General features: G+C 42.5%; 2 protein-coding genes across 8 annotated transcripts in view; both read right to left on the bottom strand.

The window, feature by feature from the left end:
- Positions 1-9,190, bottom strand: part of acsl3a (acyl-CoA synthetase long chain family member 3a) — a 28,252-nt gene extending 19,062 nt beyond the window's left edge. For both annotated transcript variants that reach the window (XM_081700258.1, XM_027025477.3), the window contains exon 1: positions 9,087-9,190. The gene's annotated coding sequence lies outside the window, so the exon portion shown is untranslated. The remainder of the gene's footprint in view (positions 1-9,086) is intronic.
- Positions 9,191-11,909: 2,719 nt separating this feature from the next.
- Positions 11,910-22,651, bottom strand: part of slc8a2b (solute carrier family 8 member 2b) — an 86,152-nt gene continuing 75,410 nt past the window's right edge. For 4 of the 6 annotated variants that reach the window (XM_035534138.2, XM_035534139.2, XM_081699992.1 and 1 more), the window contains 4 exons: positions 22,462-22,634; positions 21,263-21,362; positions 20,378-20,656; positions 11,910-18,926 (listed from right to left, as the gene is read on the bottom strand). In XM_035534138.2, coding sequence (XP_035390031.1) covers positions 18,550-18,926; positions 20,378-20,656; positions 21,263-21,362; positions 22,462-22,634 — 929 coding nt within the window. In that variant the 3' untranslated portion in view covers positions 11,910-18,549. The remainder of the gene's footprint in view (positions 18,927-20,377; positions 20,657-21,262; positions 21,363-22,461; positions 22,635-22,651) is intronic. The other 2 variants (XM_035534141.2, XM_081699993.1) reach the window with 2 other exon arrangements.

Consider the following 22,651-nt stretch of genomic DNA (forward strand, 5'->3'; position numbering starts at 1 on the left):
ACCTCACACTCTACAGTACGCACACCTCACACTCTACAGTATACATACCTCACACTCTACAGTATGCACACCTCACACTCTGCAGTATGCACACCTCACACTCTGCAGTATGCACACCTCACACTCTGCAGTATGCACACCTCACACTCTACAGTACGCACACCTCACACTCTACAGTATACATACCTCACACTCTACAGTATGCACACCTCACACTCTGCAGTATGCACACCTCACACTCTGCAGTATGCACACCTCACACTCTGCAGTATGCACACCTCACACTCTACAGTACGCACACCTCACACTCTGCAGTATGCACACCTCACACTCTGCAGTATGCACACCTCACACTCTGCAGTATGCACACCTCACACTCTACAGTACGCACACCTCACACTCTACAGTATACATACCTCACACTCTGCAGTATGCACACCTCACACTCTGCAGTATGCACACCTCACACTCTGCAGTATGCACACCTCACACTCTACAGTACGCACACCTCACACTCTACAGTATACATACCTCACACTCTGCAGTATGCACACCTCACACTCTGCAGTATGCACACCTCACACTCTGCAGTATGCACACCTCACACTCTGCAGTATGCACACCTCACACTCTGCAGTATGCACACCTCACACTCTACAGTATACATACCTCACACTCTGCAGTACGCACACCTCACACTCTACAGTATGCACACCTCACACTCTGCAGTATGCACACCTCACACTCTACGGTATATATAGCTTACACTCTACAGTATGCACACCTCACACTCTGCAGTATGCACACCTCACACTCTGCAGTATGCACACCTCACACTCTGCAGTATGCACACCTCACACTCTACAGTACGCACACCTCACACTCTACAGTATACATACCTCACACTCTACAGTATGCACACCTCACACTCTGCAGTATGCACACCTCACACTCTGCAGTATGCACACCTCACACTCTGCAGTATGCACACCTCACACTCTGCAGTATGCACACCTCACACTCTACAGTATACATACCTCACACTCTGCAGTATGCACACCTCACACTCTGCAGTATGCACACCTCACACTCTGCAGTATGCACACCTCACACTCTGCAGTATGCACACCTCACACTCTACAGTATACATACCTCACACTCTGCAGTACGCACACCTCACACTCTACAGTATGCACACCTCACACTCTGCAGTATGCACACCTCACACTCTACGGTATACATAGCTTACACTCTACAGTATGCACACCTCACACTCTGCAGTATGCACACCTCACACTCTGCAGTATGCACACCTCACACTCTACAGTACGCACACCTCACACTCTACAGTATACATACCTCACACTCTACAGTATGCACACCTCACACTCTGCAGTATGCACACCTCACACTCTGCAGTATGCACACCTCACACTCTGCAGTATGCACACCTCACACTCTACAGTACGCACACCTCACACTCTACAGTATACATACCTCACACTCTACAGTATGCACACCTCACACTCTGCAGTATGCACACCTCACACTCTGCAGTATGCACACCTCACACTCTACAGTATACATACCTCACACTCTGCAGTACGCACACCTCACACTCTGCAGTATGCACACCTCACACTCTGCAGTATGCACACCTCACACTCTACGGTATACATAGCTTACACTCTGCAGTATGCACACCTCACACTCTGCAGTATGCACACCTCACACTCTGCAGTATGCACACCTCACACTCTGCAGTACGCACACCTCACACTCTACAGTATGCACACCTCACACTCTGCAGTATGCACACCTCACACTCTGCAGTATGCACACCTCACACTCTGCAGTACGCACACCTCACACTCTACAGTATGCACACCTCACACTCTGCAGTATGCACACCTCACACTCTGCAGTATGCACACCTCACACTCTGCAGTACGCACACCTCACACTCTGCAGTACGCACACCTCACACTCTACAGTATGCACACCTCACACTCTGCAGTATGCACACCTCACACTCTGCAGTACGCACACCTCACACTCTACAGTACGCACACCTCACACTCTGCAGTATGCACACCTCACACTCTGCAGTATGCACACCTCACACTCTGCAGTATGCACACCTCACACTCTGCAGTACGCACACCTCACACTCTGCAGTATGCACACCTCACACTCTGCAGTATGCACACCTCACACTCTGCAGTATGCACACCTCACACTCTACAGTATGCACACCTCACACTCTGCAGTATGCACACCTCACACTCCACAGTATACATACCTCACACTCTACAGTATACATACCTCACACTGTATAGTATACATACTTCACACTCTACAGTATACATAGCTCACACTCTACGGTATGCACACCTCACACTCTACAGTATACATACCTCACACTGTATAGTATACATACTTCACACTCTGCAGTATACATAGCTCACACTCTACGGTATGCACACCTCACACTCTGCAGTATGCATGCCTCACACTCTACAGTATACATACCTCACACTCTGCAGTATACATACCTCACACTCTGCAGTATGCACACCTCACACTCTGCAGTACGCACACCTCACACTCTGCAGTACGCACACCTCACACTCTGCAGTATGCACACCTCACACTCTGCAGTACGCACACCTCACACTCTGCAGTACGCACACCTCACACTCTGCAGTACGCACACCTCACACTCTGCAGTACGCACACCTCACACTCTGCAGTACGCACACCTCACACTCTGCAGTACGCACACCTCACACTCTGCAGTACGCACACCTCACACTCTGCAGTACGCACACCTCACACTCTGCAGTACGCACACCTCACACTCTGCAGTACGCACACCTCACACTCTGCAGTACGCACACCTCACACTCTGCAGTACGCACACCTCACACTCTGCAGTATGCACACCTCACACTCTGCAGTACGCACACCTCACACTCTACAGTACGCATACCTCACACTCTACAGTATGCATACCTCACACTCTGCAGTACGCACACCTCACACTCTGCAGTACGCACACCTCACACTCTGCAGTACGCACACCTCACACTCTGCAGTACGCACACCTCACACTCTGCAGTACGCACACCTCACACTCTGCAGTACGCACACCTCACACTCTGCAGTACGCACACCTCACACTCTGCAGTACGCACACCTCACACTCTGCAGTACGCACACCTCACACTCTGCAGTACGCACACCTCACACTCTGCAGTACGCACACCTCACACTCTGCAGTACGCACACCTCACACTCTGCAGTACGCACACCTCACACTCTGCAGTACGCACACCTCACACTCTGCAGTACGCACACCTCACACTCTGCAGTACGCACACCTCACACTCTGCAGTACGCACACCTCACACTCTGCAGTACGCACACCTCACACTCTGCAGTACGCACACCTCACACTCTGCAGTACGCACACCTCACACTCTGCAGTACGCACACCTCACACTCTGCAGTACGCACACCTCACACTCTGCAGTACGCACACCTCACACTCTGCAGTACGCACACCTCACACTCTGCAGTACGCACACCTCACACTCTGCAGTACGCACACCTCACACTCTGCAGTACGCACACCTCACACTCTGCAGTACGCACACCTCACACTCTGCAGTACGCACACCTCACACTCTGCAGTACGCACACCTCACACTCTGGTGTGTACAAGTGTTCAGCCTAGCTGGATCTGAGCATGCGCTGTATGAAATCAGCAGCCTTTCAGCAGTGCCTTTTCTTTCCTTCTGCTTTTGTCTAAAGATGTTCACACAGCATCTGAGCGCTGATATAGCAGCAGATTCTAACTTAGGGTCAGTTAAGTCATACCGGTTGATTTTATATTAGCACATTGGCTCTGAGATGAATATGAATACTGGAGTGTCAACATCAAACAGAAAATAAACACAAATACATGCACACTCACACCCCCCACATCCCAAAAAGAAACCTAAAACACAACTGTGACTGTATTCGCAGGACCCTTTGTTCTGTTATTGCACTGAACACACAAAATCACTGTAGTACTGCCATATGCCCCTAACATGTTTCACTTTTACTTCAACATTCTGCTTCTTCCCAGCTCCATCAATCAAAACATACACAGCTGATATATCAACTGATATATTTATGTAATATAAATGTGATATTTATATAAAAATGTAATATTTATGCTATACAACTAGCTTGTGATGTAAATTTGATTTAGGGTCTCGCAATGTAACTATAATTATTTGCCATTTTTAAGCCTAAAAATCTAAACCAATATTATTTACTTTGTACAGTTCATATGCTTCAATACACAGTAGACACAAAAGAGGCTTGAAGGTTTGAAGGCTCTGGAATGACATCCAACAAATGCTTGATAATTGGAGGAGGGCAGAGCAGATGCAGCGACAGTGTAAACAGAAGTAATGGGAAGGAGCAGTGTTCTTCAAGAATCTTAAGGTTCGATGTGGACATCACATTCTTGCTGCAAACTGCACCATGCATGTCTAGGCTCTTGAAAAGACTTCACAAGCTGAACACCTGAGTAAGGATGAAATTCAAGCTAGGCAAGTCAAGAAGTCCCTCTCTATGGAAAGGGAAGCGTAATGACTGAGTCACCTTCACCATCGGTGGGTAGTGCATCCTCCAAATTGACATCCAGCCCACCCAAAATCTGGGAAGGTAATATTCACCCAGCCTCTCAGACAAAGAAATGGGAAAGACCATTTTTCAGCAGCTCACAGCCGGCCTCCACTCAAGATAACTACCTGGAAAATATAAGGTGTGATGCTATCATTTAACACTGTACCTAACGGTCCTTTCCCAAAGCCTTCCCAGAGGAGGCTGCTTCCAATGCCTCAACATTTACAGGCATTGGAAGATCTTTACAGATCTTTACAGCAACTTCAGACAAGGTTGGCAAGGTCTCAGTGTCATTCAGGGCTTTCTCAGTGACAACTGTCTGTGTTGTTTGGTCCTTTGGGCCACTTCAGTGAGGCCATCTTGTTCTGTGGTTGTCTGATGGCGTGCTTGATCTTGTCCCATTGTTTTCCGGTTTGATCTTAGAACAAAGCTGGACCCAGTAGTCATTGGCACACCACCTGCCAGCCTGCTGGATCTTGCTTTGAGAAGCCTGCAGCATCAGCAGGGTCTTCTCACTAGAAGAGGACTTAAAGGCTGCGATTGCTGTCCTTTTCTTTTTGATCAGAGATAACAATCTGTTGGATTAGGCCACAAACCAATCGATAGACTTGACCATGTTCTTCCCACAGGTAGACATTGCAGTGTTGTAGGTAGTATTCTGCAGTTGTTCCCATCTTATGCAGAAGTTAGTGTCAAGCAGTGATGCTGCAGAAGTTGCTAACATGAAGTTTAAACAACAACTGTCTTCTGAATTCTGGTTCCTGACTTTTTGCTAGGGTTTACTCCTCTAACTCTTCTGCATATGGGTACAGCTGCAAGACAGTGGAGGTTTGACTTGGGAGTCCTTCTCCTAGACTACCAGCAAAGGCTAATGAACTTCATCTGCCCAAAGCTCATGTAGGGTGGGGTTGTCCCCTCAAAAAGGTTTACCCCCCATACAAGTTTAATTACATTTACCCCTGCCGAATGCCCACTACCAAATAAGAAACCAGAAAATAATCAACATTTGAATCACCATCCTGTTATGTCTCTTTCCTATTAGACTAAACTGTTGTGATAGCAGTAATAAATTGTCCTGTGTAGTGAAGACAGACTACAAATTATTCCCCTGATGAAACTTTGACCTGGTCAGAGTGGGCTTTCTCTCACCCGTGGACGATGGACAGGACCCAGGACCCCGCTGGTGCCTTGATGTTGAGCAAAAAAGCCATAAATCGCCTAGTTCATCATTCTGGTCTGGTTTTCTGGTCCTACTTAGGGTTCATAAAACCCACAGATTGGAATGCAAGAAGCTCTTACCAGCCTGGTTATACTTCAAGGATCTGTGACCATAATTTCCATAATCGGACTCAAACACTTACCAGGACAAACAACTTTTCTCATCCCACAGAAGTAAGTTAACAGACATATATGTTTCTCTTTCCCACAGATTCACAAAGTAACAACTTGCTATTTAATCTACAGTGATGTCAAATGATAATCAGCCAGTAATGTATGGTTATTGTAATATAATCTCCAAATTGTTTGTTCACTGCTATTATTTGATAAGTGTCTATTGTTTCATTATTGTGTTCATTACTTGTTCCTTATTAATTTTAATTATTCACCCAGATCACTTCATTTGTATGTTGCTTACCTCATGCACATTGTAAACAAATAATCAAATAATCAACAAATAAGTTCTCTTAATCACTCCAAGTTGTGTTCAATAGAAATCCTATATGAACCAATTAGACAATATATTAAAGTTAGTAGTTCGTAACTTCTAAAAATTAGGAAAATAATTAAGTTAATTATCCAATTGCTCTACCCATCCCAGGATTTGTTTTACAAACTTCATTCTAAAACCAGGAAGTATAAATTGGTAGTAAATATATGATTTTCTTTGTTTAATTGATTTATGGTAGATCCTATATATTCGTATGTCCTACAGAAATTCTTTTCCCCCATTGCAAAACCAAAGACTATTGAACATGCATGAGCTAGGCATGCCCTGTTCCCCAACATGCACCTGGAATGTTCGGCCCCCTCTTCAGTCTGGTACAAGGTATGGCATTTGCTCAGCATGGCTTATTTTGAGCAAACTGTCTGGATATGTTGATTAAGACTGGCATTTCATTGTAAGAAATCCAAACTCTTGCTTTGGAAAGACCTGCCTACGAAGGCCTATGGCTCTCTGTCCAACCCAGCACCAAAGATACAATTCCTTGGTCCAAGAATCTTGGTCTTTTCACCATCATTGGCCTTAATTATAATTATTAATCATTAACAAATTAATTCAAATGAATAAATGTTGAAATTTTTTATGTTAATCAGGGTGTTGTCCCATTTAATTTTATCAACTGTAACTGACAATTTATTAAAAGTGTTAAAACTGCTATATCTGAAAGAACTAATATGTGACAGAATGTTACATAGTTTCTCAGAAATAGCCATATCACTGTGCAGGAGGAAAGATGCATTATTTGCTTCCTGTTTGCAAAGAATGAATCTTTGTACAGCAATGTGCACGCCTGCATACGCTACTGAAAAAGAGAGAGTGTGAGTGAGACAGGGAGTGAGAGTGATTAGGGAGAAAGAGAGAATATTGCCATTGTGTCTCTGTGTATCTCTCTATGACTGAGCCTTTGTGTCTTACGTGTGGGCTGCAGAGCCCATCATTATCATTTGTGCATGTGTGTGTGCATGTGTGTGTGTGTGTGTGTGTGTGTGTTTGTATGTGCATATGCGCGTGTGTTTGTGTGTGTTTGAGAGAGAGAGAAAGAGAGAGAGAGAGAGAGAGAGAGAGAGAGAGAAAGCATGTATTCGCTCTTAGTGCTGAACTCACAGTATTAGCGTTCTTTAGCACAGTCACCACAAACAGGCATTGCTAGAGCACTTAAATGACAATTAAAGCCCTGGTTGTTGTAGAGATGGATCAATCATCAGGAGAAAGAGTGAGAGAGACAGAGAGAGAGAGAGAGAAAGAGAGAGAGAGAGAGAGAGAGAGAGAGAGAGAGAGAGAGAGAGAGAGTTTAAACTTGAAAACAGCAGTTTCATAATTTTAGAGGTAAATCACTGAAGAAAAATCTACCTGCCTGTCAGTCAGTCTCTTGACCTTATGGGAATCACCAACTGTATGCAGATGCCAGTTCATTAGGTACACCTATTCTTTAGCTGTACAATTTCACTCAGTGAATGAATGTCATTTCTAAAAAGGGCAAAATATGTTTGGATAGTTTGTGTATACATATACAAATGCACATATATCTGTTGTGCAAAATTCAAACATTTTCACAAAAAAAAGCATTTATTATTGGTTCAATTCTGTGTGACTCAGGAGGCCAGTAAAGGATGTCACAACATTAACAGAGTACAGAACTTCAGTACAGTCTACTGTTGCTACAGGATTCAATAGTGTGGTCAGCAATGGTGGATTCCAAGTTACAAGTTGAGTGTAAAAGGTATGGCAGCTTACTTTGTATACAGCTACAGAGCCAGTGTACAGAACCTAATGAAGTGATGACTCAGTGTATAAAGGCACCGTCAGACTTCCAAACCCAAGAAACCATGCTTTTATAGTTCATTATAAAGGATAGTACACAGTAAGGGCTTGGCAGTCGTGATGATCAATGAAGTCAATCATGATCTACTTGCAAACACCGCTGACTACAGCTTAATGTTGCTTATCAGTGAACGTAAGTCAGCCAGAGGTTTGGCAATAGCAAACGGTAGGCGACCCAAAACAACGAGGAGGTGTGCGGCAGACTGGGGAACCCATCAGTACACAAAAAAGCACATCTGTGCATGCACGTTCATGTGTGCGTGCGCGTCTGTAACGCACTCTCATATGCAAACCAGTTGGGGTAGTTTATGCATTGCGTCTAAACAATAGCTCGTAAGAACCACGTTCGATAACAATGAATGAGCTGTGTAGTAAAATCTGATTTCATTTCAAACGGGAAAACAAATGTGACTATATCAGTGCATTGGCTCATAGTTGGAATAGTTTTATCAAAAGTCTGAAAGTTTGGTTGTGTGTTGGAGCGACAGACGGTCTCGCGCCACTGCTACTCTGACGTAAAAAGGCGTAATCAGGAACCAGTTCTGTCTCTCAAGGCTGCGTGACATTAACACAGATATAAGACGATGACTGCAATGATGATGAGAAGGGCGCAGTAAAGCAGGCTTATATTTATTCTCGTGGTGAAAACGTGCTCGAGAGTTTGCGCTCGTTTGTATCTAGTCTACTCTCACTAGAAGACAGAAACACTCTTTTCTCCACTCAACTCCAAAAAAAAACCCCCTAAAACATTCCGTTAAAAACCTCCAAACAGATAATGCAACTAAATATACAAACTTTGCACGTAAGAATATTTTCCAAGAAGCTTGTAGTGCGCGTCTATACATTTCTACAAACTCACCTGTTAGTGCGCTGCCGCTTGAATGAATTCCGTCAGTGGCAAATTGCGTGCTGATGTCCTCGCGCACAGGTCAGGAAGTTGCCGGCGCGTCGTCATGGCAAACGCTCGCAGGTGGGCGTGAGGCGGCGAATCCAGCGCTTCTCATTGGACGCTGATGGGTGGCGCGTGCCTGGGGGCCGGCACTTGATGTCACCGTGCTGTGATTCGAGGTTACTCCCGATCGGTCAGTGGGTCGGTGGCGACGTGTGCCGGCGTGACCACAGGGGGCTCGGGGAAGCAACTATGAAACTCTGTTCCTATGTTGCCTGACTAAGCATAGCCAGTCTGTCAATAACCCACACCTATTCTTCATACTGTATTTAGTCAAATAACGTGTACAAAATATTATAACAGAGGCACAAAACCTCAGGTCATCCACACATCACACCATAAGCTCTCAGGTGCTTTGCCATAATGCGGAGGAAATGTTAGAATAAACGTTCCTGGATGGTCAGTAGCAGAGGTGAAGATTAGGAACCAAATAAAGGGTACAGATTTGTTTCACAACAAAATAATCCTGCCTCTGCTTCTCAACCTTTTAAACAGACAAAGAGCTAGGGGTGACAAACATGTTTTCAAAGTGAAGTTATTCATGCTCTACATATGTACAAGTTCAGTTCTAATTAAGCATTTTTGGAGCTTTTATTTTGAAGAAATACAGAATAGTTAAAAAAAGCATTCTGTGAGTGTAAGGAATTTATTAAATCTCTCTTTCTGTGTGTGCGCTCTCTCTCTCTCTTTCTCTTTGTGTGGGTTTTAGATAAAGATGTGATGCTGGTACTCTCTAATACCCTTCTTGGTGCTACCAGATAGTAGTTGTGTAGTCTATTCACTGACACATGCAATCACTGATTCCAAACTAACAGTGTGAGAAAACAAGAAAAAAGGAGAAAATTCTGAATATTAATTTAATGAAAATTGATGTAAACACTACATTATCAGCAGAGGCTGTGGTCATTTATATTTAGCCAAACATAACACACATTATTGATAATGCCTTTACTTTTGCTTTCAGACAAAGCCATATAAAATCCTAAACCAAATCCATCCAGACTTTATGGATTTCTTTTTTTCTTGATCAGAATGGTACCAAAAGAAGAGCAAGTAGGTAAGAGACAAACAGCGAAAAAGACAGAAAGAGAGAGAGATTCATTTACTTCTTTATTACTTAGTTCTTCCTGTTTCTTTACATTGTTCAGCCAGGTAAGAGCTCTTCATTACCTTAGAGTTAAGTTGTAAAGCTGGAAATATTCAGCATTTTCAGCTTGAACAGCTGTAGAAGTAGTCAGAGAGCATTATAGTCAGGTGACCCTCCACTTCAAAAGGCATGGTCCAAGACACACACAATCACACACACACAAACACACACTCACACACACACACACACACACACACAAACACACACACATACACACACACACTCAGACACACACACACACACACACACACACACACACACACACACACACACACACACACACACACACACACAGACAAGTCTTAGGTAGGGCATGCGTTTCAATTCATCAGTGCCTACTGTAAAGGTTTGCATGATCCCTTAGCTCTGTTGAAAAACTGACTATATTTTCTAAGTCTAAGCTATGTAAATATAAAACATAACATAACCTAGTCATTTCAGACTAAATCATCATTTGCAAATATGAACCTTGTGTTTCAAAAATATAAATTGCACCTTGTAACAATATGACATTTCACTAATGCAAAAGAAGCAAGTAAATATGTGCTTTTAATTTTCAACTAATACATTTGTTACAAGTTGAACATGCCAACCCTCACACCATTTTACAGCCGTAAGCTAAAATATGCAAAGCTGGATTTATGGACATGGCCAAATAACTGCAACTGGAAAGCTGATCAGTAACTGGATTTGTATTCCTATTTGTATGTTTCCCCTTGAGCATACACATGATTGGTCACACAATTTTTGATTGCATAATACTGTACACATTGAACAAAACTTTTGTCTCTGATCAGAAGACATTATTCTACTGGAACGGTGGAAAGAAGGTCTTCAGCAAACCTGAGATTTAGGGACACAGATGTTGACGAGTGAAAGAGATGTCTACAGACCCTTAGCTCTCGCCCTGTGGTTCTCTGTGACTATGAGGATTCTACTGTGTGCCTTTTCCCAATCTTATGAGCTTTGCTCTGTTGTGTAGAGCTGAAAACAAAACGGAAAAAAAAAATCTATATATAAGGGCAGGTCCAATTCTCCTCTTTTAAGAGGTCACCATCTTAAAGATCCATAACATTTTTTTATCAGTCATTCTGACTGATTGAATAGTTTATTGATGGTTTGTTTAGTGCAGGGTTTGCCAATGTTCACAGCATTTTGATGTTAAAGGGTGCCTAAAGAGATGAATGACAGCATTCAGACACTATAGGGAATTCTGGGTTGACTCCTATGTTTGCTGTTTTCTATATATTTTACTTCTGTGCGCTCATATGGAAATAGCTGTGCAAATCACATGCACAATGCCCAGCCAGTTGGTTCAACTTTGCATACATTTAGGATCTGTGGTGTAACGGTATGCAGGCTTTGTTATGCTGCATTACTGGTTTGTCCAGTTAGACCATACAGTGTAGCTTTGGATCCTGCTATTCATGTAATAACTTCCAGATTATCTGCACTGTGTGTGTTCTTGTGTACACAGCCTCTGCCTCGGGTCGCACCAAGGTCTTGTATGCAACTAGTTTGGCACACCGCACACATGTAAATCAGTGATTTTGGGATTACAGGACAATAAAATAGACTTGACATGATTGTGATACATATGGTTTTAATGAATATATTCAGAGACAAGATGTGCTTAAAACAAGTAAATTATAATTACATTCAATAAGGTAAATTTAATTCCTTACATTATTATTTATTATTATCCTCATCATCATCATCATCATCATCATCATAATCTTCGTTCCGACCCAGTGCACATCATGCCAAGTTCTTGAAATACTGATTACCTTATGTTTTTATTCCTTCATTAAAAATGTATACATTTTTAAACTGTTATTCTCAGGAAAATTTCAGGCAGAGAAGGAGTCACAGATCAAAAGTCCTCAAACACACAGAGACTGCAAGACCACAGGGATGTAGGCTTAGACACAGACACATCAGATTTCAACATAGAGGCACCATGAAAACACACAAGGATGCGCGATAAGCTAAAATAATCACTTTTCATAGTTTTCTGTTTATTTTTAGGTGGTAATGAAAGCTTGAACTGTTTCCATTTTATCTTTTTTAATCATCTGAATGCAAGTGTAAGAATTAATGGTTCAACAAGACCATTGACTGTTACAAAATGAAAAATGCTATTAAAATGTAAACATGAACACAGATAACAGATCATGCACACAAACAGGACTTCATGCATTTTGCACATCTGAGGCATATAAATCTAAATCTCTACCAAGCAAACTTACATTTCAATGGATGGCAAATGCCAGCCATCTCAGTGGAACTGGAATATTACATTTAATGCCTTACATTTAAACACAGCAATGACCCATGCTCTCAAATCCCTTATTTAACCAAAACAAACATTGCAAAATTAAAACAAAGACAGTTGTGACGGAAAATGGAACTTAATAATATAACTCACAATTAGATAAGCTTCTTCTCAATAAATTAATTAACAAAATAGAATTTGGTTGGCCCTATGTGTAAGAAATTTCCTAATCGAAGCCATTGTTATTAGAAAAGATCAGAACATTTGAACCTATAATCAATTTGAAAATATATTCTAGTGTATGACACCTATAAAGCTTTAAAAAAAAGTTTCAGTGAATAATTCATGGACAAATCACTAACAGTAAAAGTTGCTGGACTGAAGATACACTAAAGAAATTGTGAGTATGATAGAGAGAATTATACAAATAGAGTATTATCAGTTTGGTTTTCAGTTCAATGTGCATACAATGGTTTCTTTTTGAACATAGTAAGTGTATCTAAATATCAAATTTATCAAAACCATTACTTCTGTAAAGTTTGAGTTCCCTTATCTAAAATTACCTTTTGAGTTTCTAAAGGAAATGTTACAAATACATATTCTAAAGTTTACAAATTCCTCTAGAGTAAACATGTGACACAAATAGTAAACATCTGACATTCTGCAGAAATAAATTATGACTATTGTAAACTCAGTAAAGCAGAATGTGGAAAAACATGCCTCCCTCTAAGACCATGGGGAAGAGCAGTTTCTCAGATGAGTTTAAACTGTCACTAAAATGTATTTGACCAGTTCAACAAAGACAATGAGGACGTGAAAACGCAACATCGCTTTCTTAATAATTACCGCATCTACTGAACAATCCCACAATAAATATTGTATTTCGGACTACATTTTGATCAGTCCAGTTTTGTTATATATGCCCCTAGTGCCAATTCGGCCAATACTATTGTGCACTGCACCAACTACATCAAACGTTGATAAAGATTGTTGCACTGCAATTATGCATTTGTGATAATGAAACTATATGATGGCTGTTACACAGGAGAGTGCAATTAGTGTGCAATACAATGTAATAACATACGCATATACATTTACATGGAGGTAATTCTGTACTTACCTAGCAAGATACAGCATGGTTTACATGCCTCAAAAACCTAATGTCCTCATTTAAAATTGGTATTATTTTTTTCTTCAGGATTTTGTGGTATTTTTCCATTAATCCTCATAACCGGATTGTCCATTACCCCTCTGACTTATTGCACATGCTCTTAAAGCAGTTATTTTAAGAATATAGACAGTTGATCAGTAATAATAGCTCACTGTAGATCCCAGGATCCCATAGGCTTCTTCCAATGTGCCCATTTTCAGCAGTGCCTGTTTAAGTTGCTTAACCAGTGGTTCTAAGCAGCGACACTACACCAAACTCTAAAACAGCTGACCACAGGATTGGATTATCAATAGGGAAATGTGAAGTGCTCATTTAACGTGGGGTTAGGGTTGAGGAGTTGGGACAGGCTTTTTGATATTGCAAATGTGTCAAACTATTTCTCAATACATATTGATTTCTGTTGTGCCTGGAATAAACACAGGTTTGCTTAACACAAAACAAACACATTTCTCATTCATTACACAAATAAAACAAAAATCTTTGTAAGGCAACAAAATAGATTCCACAAAATGTAATAAAAAATACATTTTTATCTAATTAGCGCTTGATTCAAGGTATTTTTAGCTGATAATTTCAGAAATGGTATTGTTGGATAGTGATAATTAGCCAGGATTTGTACACGATGCATACACTTCATGGGCCAAATTCATTAAACCTACCGCCAGATTAAACGTGATGTTAACAGCAAATAGTACCATGGTATCACGTTTACTCATTCATAAATGTACTGATTGCCGTTTTTTCTACCATTTGCATGATATATTGTGCTACCGCATGTTGTCCTCATTTGCAAATGATGCTAGTGATCCATAATACAACAATGCTCTGCAAAAATAACTCAATGTCTCAGTAAGATGCAATGTGGATTGATCTTTGCTCAAACGATATTTGGTTACACATCCAAGTCATCAACAACATTCTGCACATGCACCCGTTAAGCTGATGGACACATTTATTTAAAAGGCACATTTTTGTCTGTTTAGAGGGAGCAAGATGACAAAACTTTGCAACTGCAAAACTAGGAGTAGGCTGAAATGTCACAACCAGTTTCCATCTTGGTGAAAGTTACAAATGCATTACATTTTATGTAACTGGCAGTTTTCAGCATACCAATGGCCTCACAAATGGAATTATTCATTTATTTGTCTCTTGACCTGGGTGTTTAATATGCACAGCCTTGTTTATATGTTGATTATGTTGTGCACTCCCCTTTGGCACAGGTGAATTTAGCACAGCGGCAAGGTGACATTGGTTGACACAGTAACTTTATGAATAGGAACGAAATACTGGGTTGCACATTGTGTTTGGTGTAGAGCAGTTATTGTCAAGTTTATGAATCTGGCCCAACGCGTCTGTCTGGTGACATCACTGGTGACACCCGGGAAAACATCTATATTTCTGAAAAAAAACTATTATTTTTGTCTACTTATACACTGATGCTACCGAATCAAGTAAAAGAGTACTGGTTAAAAGCAAAAAAATTACAATCTTCTTTAAAAAAGAAAACCCTTAAAGGGTAAAGGGCACTTAAAGCGCTCATAAGGTTAACTATATGATTTCTTTTTCATCACAAAAACTATTATCTCTCTCTATGATGCAGATATACCCTCAACATGGCTATGGGCTTAAGAAATCATAAGGAATTACACTTCCTCAAAGACCCAGCCTGGCACAAGCAGAAATGGGCTTCATGGTTAGAGATTAGAGTTTAGGCTTTAGTTAATAGTTAATTTAGTTAATGTAGTTTATAGTTAATGGTTAGGGCAAGGGTTTAGGACTTGGAGTCAGGGTTTAGGGTTAGATAGCACTGATGCAACAGGACACTCAGCAAAGTTTGTTTTATTATTATGCACATTATTCATACTATCTTTAAACTCAGGTTTAATCATGGGGCATCCTACCTGCAGTTTCAGTGACCATCACAGGACTTTATGAATAAGAATTAAATACTATAAATAGGACACTGCTGACTCTAAATCAGCTGATGATATTGGTTAAGTTTTTGTAAGGTGGGAATCACCTACATATATCCTTGCCCCAGTGCGCTGAAGTCTTTAGTTATTACAGCCAGAGAGTCTGCTGTCCAGAGCAATATAGCACACTAAATTGTCCATTTAACTAAATGAACACTGTAAACATTATATGACTACCCATGCATGTCTTCAGAGTTAAACCATGCCATTTTATCTCTGTCACAATTTACTCCTTCATGCATGTCTACCAACTACTCTAAAGGTAAAACACTAACATACTGCACAGGTAAACAGGTAACCCTGCACACAGCTAAAAGGCCAGCCTTACATACATATAAAACACTACCCGAGAAAACAGCCTAGTCTAACACACAGGCAAACGTTCTGACACAAACTACATTTCACCATGAACAAAATCAGGCCTAACAGTTAAAACCACCCTGAATCCTCATTTCATACACATACTAATAATCCTGATACCTAGTAGACCACATGGTTCCAAGAAGAGCACAAAGCAGTTCTGGAAAGGACTGATCAACACTCAATTTGTAATTCTAAATCATGCTTAAAAGGTGCCAGGTTTCAAATGTATATGCTAAAATATGAAATCAAAAATTGGCTTGACTTATTTAATGAGGCTCACTAACCATCATTGATCAGTTTAGCAACAATAGCTGTTAAACATTCAAGTGGCTAACTGCCTGCTATTCTGACCATAATTCAGCAGTATGTTTGGTGTAGCACGGAATTAGAACAAAAACCCTATAAAAGTCATATGCAATTTGAGAAGTAAGAAGATAAATTTAAATGGTAGTTTATTCAACTGAATGACGCAGTAAGGCCATTTTTTTAGTTCATGAAAAATTTCCTGGCTACAGCGATTAGAAGTCTGATGGACTAGGAAAAGAATTCTTCGTGCACAGATATGTTGAGCAACAGCCTTCCACATAGACATGTATAATTAGATTTTTAATGGATTCTTGAGAAGCAATTAGAGGCGCCTTAATGGGTCACCAAGCATTGTTACATGATGATTTGCATCACTGACAGCAGGTTGTAAATCAATGAAACCACAAAAGTATATTTACATCCCTTTTGGGCCAGTACGGCCCAGGGCAGGCCGTCAGAACTAGGTGCCCAGGAGAGAAGATGATGGTGACAGTGTATGAGGCCGTGGAAAGGAAGTCTCATGGAAACCACCATGGAGTTAAGACGATATGTAAAAACGACGAGAGAGAAGGAGCTCTTTTATATGAGAACTGATCAAGGTGTCATAGAGAGGAGTGCATTAATCTACGAGCTCCAAATGACTTTTGTGATGTCAGTTAGAGAAGAAGAATCCAATGTGGAGGGAAGTTGGGTGCAGGAAGAATTTAGTGATTCAATCACATGACTTCGTAAGGTTTTTCTTTTTGTTGAGATACACTAAAAAAGGATGCAAGCGATCTGAAAAAAGCTTTCCTGTCTCACCAGACCACATGCTTTCTGTCCTCTACTCCACATAGTTTAGATTCCTCAGGTCTGCATGCAAAGAGAGCAGAACATGTACAACTCAGCATGCACAACCCAATGTCCTGCAACGAACATTTACACCCCCCCCCCCACACACACACACACCACTCTCCAAAGTTGCTAGTTGGCTTTAGAATGTTCAGGAAATTAACATCCAAGAAAAAGACTCGGATAGAACATTCTAGATAATTCCCAAAACGGTATGGCACAATGAGACAATGCAGAAAGTGTGTGTTTGGTTGCAGAACATTGAGTTGATGTGCTCTGAGCTTTAGAAGCATAGATTCTATTTACACAGACATGGTTCACAGACCCATGGTTCACAGACTGGCTTGGATCTATGTCCCACGGTGTTAACATGTTTCTGCAGTTTCCATCCTGGTGAGTGGTGAACCACCATTATTCCTTAGTCTCAAGAGCTCAGAATTCTTCAAGATGTTGTTTGTTTACTCAGCAATTGTCTCCTTTTTTTGCTGGAAAGAATAAGCAATTTTATCCAGTTGGAAATATCTGTATACAAGTAAAAAAGATATCTTTCCACACCTCCAGCATAAAATAAGAGTGAGAATGACTTTTTTCATTTTTGAAATCATGACATTCAGCTGACAACATTCCTTCTAAACGCTTCTGACTGCAGGGATAAGGGCCTTGTCTCTGAATTTTATCAGCTGGGATTCAAACCCATGATTCTGTGCACTGAGACCAGGTAGGCTACCTTTTCTCTCCTTCTGTTATCTGTATACAGGCCATTTGCCTTCTCACTACCTGCTTTAACCTTGTAAACTTTGAAGTTCCTCCATGTACTTCCTTTTAAAAATTCCTCCCATACCTCTTTTTTACTTTAAAATGCTCTCTCTCTCTCTCTCTCTCTCTCTCTCTCTCTCTCACGCCTCACCTACTTCTCCATATTCTCCATGTTTATTTCTGTCCACGTATCTTTTATGTCACTGATCTTGAGATTCTCACTGAAAACTGCATGGTATTATACATATTCTACACGGCCATGACTGTGCATTTATAGGTGTGCAATCAACCTAATGTGTGCACACGTGTGTTTGTGTGAGTAGACTGTTCTCCTTCGACTTAAAGTACTTGCATGTACTTAAAAAAAGAAGTTTCTAATTCTGCCTTCAGTACTTCAGTAGCCAAACATCTCTGCCACAGTGCCTGTGCTGGACTGTGCTTAATCGACTGTGTGTTTAGTTCCGAAGTATCCATATGACGAATGGTAAATATCCATGGCCCACATACGTCCTACGCGGGCCTGCCCCCAGGGTCCGTCCCTCCGGGAGCATTTAGAAGCCCTCGATGTGGCAGTAAGCCTCCAGGCTGGAGAAGAGGATGTAGAGAAACCATAGGCCCAGGAAGAGCAGCGTGGTGAGGAGGCGGGGCAGTCGCGGACCACCCAGCTCCCCGCCGACCGATGGTCGCCTGCGGAGCAGCAGCACGGCCATGCAGATGAAGGCGAAGATGGTGAAGAGGGTGACGGAGAAGGCCAGCGTCCCGGGATCCACCCGAAAGTGCTCGCCCTTAATCCACCAGTAGACTGCGGCGACGGACCAGGCCACCCCGATGCCCAGGAACACGTTAACGGCGTTGCTGCCCGTCACGTTGCCAATGGAGGCGTCGGCGTACTGGTCCTGAATGGCAGCCACTTTACTAGCAAATGTGTCTATTGGAGAGAGTGGAAGAGAGACATGGAAGGAGAGAGAGAGAGAGAGAGAGAGAGAGAGAGAGAGAGAGAGAGAGAGAGAGAGAGAGAGAGAGAGAAAATCTTTATTATCAGTTACAATGTGCAACAACTAAGCAAGATAATAAAAAAACAGAATATTGAACTAAAAAAAAAAAATCAAGTCATTCATGGCAGACTAAAAATTAAAATGGAGCAATATACGACTCTTCATCAATCTTCTGAACACAGTTACAGTACTGCTATCGGCCTTGCTGTTATTCCACACTGCTGTCTTAGTTTGCCCTAGAATGAAATTCAAAAACTGAACTGATTGAAAATGGACACTAAAAGACAAAGACGTCAACCTAGAACATTACGTGAGAGACATAAGGTAGAGGGAGAGAGAGTGAGGGAGAGAGAGAGGATAAGTGTAAGGAGAGAGAGAGTGAGGGAGAGGAAGAGAGAGTGAAGGAGAGAGGGAGAGAGAGTGAAGGAGAGAGGGAGAGGGAGAGAGAGAGTGAGGGAGAGGGAGAGTGAGGGAGAGAGGATAAGTGTAAGGAGAGAGAGAGTGAGGGAGGGAGGGAGGGAGGGAGGGAGGGAGAGAGTGAGAGGGAGGGAGAGAGAGGATAAGTGTAAGGAGAGAGAGTGTGAGGGAGAGAGGGAGAGAGAGTGAGGGAGGGAGGGAGGGAGGGAGAGGGAGAGTGAGGGAGAGAGAGGATAAGTGTAAGGAGAGAGAGAGTGAGGGAGAGAGGGAGAGGGAGAGAGTGAAGGAGAGAGGGAGAGTGAGGGAGGGAGAGAGGGAGGGAGAGAGAGAGAGAGAGTGAGGGAGGGAGGGAGAGGGAGAGTGAGGGAGAGAGAGGATAAGTGTAAGGAGAGAGAGTGTGAGGGAGAGAGGGAGAGGGAGAGAGTGAGAGGGAGAGAGGGAGAGGGAGGGAGGGAGGGAGGGAGGGAGAGAGTGAGGGAGAGGGAGAGGGAGAGTGAGGGAGAGAGTGAGAGGGAGGGAGGGAGGGAGGGAGGGAGGGAGAGGGAGAGTGAGGGAGAGAGAGGATAAGTGTAAGGAGAGAGAGTGTGAGGGAGGGAGGGAGAGGGAGAGAGTGAGGCAGGGAGGGAGAGAGAGGATAAGTGTAAGGAGAGAGAGAACTTTATTATCCTTTGACCTTTCCAACCAAATTCTGTAACCCAAGATATTGCAATATAAATAAATCATTATTTCTAATGCAAGTAAAGCACCTTGAATTTAACTGAACTGAGATAAAGGGAGAGAGATATAAATGAAAGAAAGAAGAAAAGTAATGGAGAGAAAAAAACTTAAAAGCAATAGATATAAATAGATTCTAAATGGCATCAAGCTATTGAGTGCCTCAATTCATTCTGTTATAGTGATGCCAATGTAAATTCATTACTCATCCACACACACATACACACACACACACACACACACACACACACACCAGGTATGGAGGTCCCCAGAGCCACGAACACCACAGCAGTGACAGTATCCTTCAGGCCCACGGTGCAGCCGAAGTGGGAGGCCAGGTCTCCGATGACGGCTGTCAGCATCCCGATGACGGAGATGGAGACAATGAAACACGCCCAACCGTTCCAGTACTCGGTGGGTGGGACACACGCAAACAGAACTTTCCAGAACACCGTCAGGAAGTGCATGACGTAGTCGGAGCAGGATGGCGGATGACCCTCACGGCCCTCCTCTTCGTCCTCGTCTCCGTCACCTAATGTTTGTGTACACGATTGTACACGACCATTCTTACTCGTCTATGCCTCAAAAGAAGTTCACTTATCTAAGCTTCCCACTAGAGGGCAGTGTAACATCATTACTCAACAGCATCGAGAATGGCTTTAAAATCCCATAAGTTTGTCAGGATAATATGCTTTATTTGTTTAGGATTCCCTGCCTCATAGTAGGACAACATTCTTACACTCTTATTGTTAAAGCGCCTGTCAGACTGCAATCCATGGCTTATATGCAGTGATTCTCATTAGCTCATTAAATGAGATCTCATTTTAAGACCACTGACAGACTGAGTGACTGAAAAGAGAATTAAGGTCATTACAGTAAATCTTACTCTCATTAATAACTTCAATGGTGTGAAGCTAATGTCATACTTACACATGTGCGTGCGCACAACCGCACACACACAGACAGACACACACACACACAGACACACACACAGACACACATGCACACCAACAAGAACACATGAAAGTAAAGGCAGACTGAGAAAATGAAGAGACAGAAAGAAAAAGACTGTAATGTGTGTGTGTGTATGTGTGTGAGTGTGTGTGTGTGTGTGTGTGTGTGCGTGCGTGAGACTGACCTGCACTCACTGTCACTGCTTCCACAAATTGTTCTCTCCAGGAGTGGGTGCCGATTACCAGGGCCAGATTGGTCTTCTTTATCAGCTTATCCACTGTACTCTAGCAGCGACATAAAGGAATTGTCTTCATTAGCACTGTCTGTCTCTCACACTCCCAACATGCTGCAGAAACAACACACAAGGACAATCTCAGGGCTGGGGGGGGGGGTCTATCTGGTGCGCGCCGCCACAAGACTATATGAAAGGACAACAGCCATGCACGCTCTCTGCCACTGGTTTTCTGTGGGCCTTCTCAGACGGGCTGTTGTCAGCGGGATTACCAACCTCAAACCTAGCCGCTGCGAAGCACAACACAGCAGTCATCGGGAGCTCTTACACGCTGCCTGTCGTTTAGACTTACAGTGTGCTGCATATAGACCCTGAGCTGCTAACTCAAGGACTTTCCCTGCTAAAGACAAACCAAGAGAAACACTTACAGGCAAGGATTCGAATTTTGGCACGTCGTATGTTCAAAAGGATAAAAGAACTTAATAAAACTAAGCTCCGCTTACCCCCATTGTTAAAACCCCCTTCTTTTTTTCTTTTGGTTTGTCTTAATTACTGCTACAGAAACAGAGACAATGAAATAGATCCCGTTACATGCACGGACCAAAGCGAATGAAAACCCTCACAGCAGTTACTCTGTGTGCTTACAAAATTCTAATGCTGAAGGCAGCTCATGTTCCAATAGTGCTACAGGACACATTCCGGCTTATTCTTTTACTCTGGCCATGCTGTGTGTCACATGACCATGGCAGGAGTAGCCGTCAGCAGCCAGCCTTTCTAACTGAGTGGGGTTTTGTGGTTGAGCGCTCTGGGTAACAAACTGCACTTGTTGCGAGTCCATGGTTCTTTCATTAGATCAAATTAAATCTGATTGGAGCTTTTGGTTAATGGGGTTGTGTCTCTCATAAATGTGCTGTGTATGACCTTTATTATCCTTATTTAATGCAAAAAAAAAGAACCTCCAAGACTATATCTGTACAGTGAATGCACCATGTGATGTTTTATAGTTTAGTTTCTGAAAGGCCCTTTTTTTTTATTTAGGAAAAGACATCAGTTACCTCCTAAATGACTCCCTTGGCGTTAACGTTCAGATTCTCCTGAAGACGCCGATGCACTACACCAGGGGATCGACCCAGTTCAACGGCCGCAGGTACCTTAAACTCGTAGGACTCCTCGATGACCACCTCCAGTCTGCTATGTTCCCCCAGAATGGGTTTGCCCATCTCAGCGATCCGCCTGGCCTCTTCCTCTTCGGTACTGAGCGGTCCCTCCGGGTCCTCTGGAGAAGCCGGCGGAGGGGGTGGGGTCGTGGGGGGGGAATTAATTGCTTTGGCAACAGTTGTT

The sequence above is a fragment of the Electrophorus electricus genome, chromosome 17 (assembly GCF_041902795.1).
Source record: "Electrophorus electricus isolate QZ-2024a chromosome 17, ASM4190279v1, whole genome shotgun sequence".
NCBI classification, from domain to species: Eukaryota; Metazoa; Chordata; class Actinopteri; order Gymnotiformes; family Gymnotidae; genus Electrophorus; species Electrophorus electricus.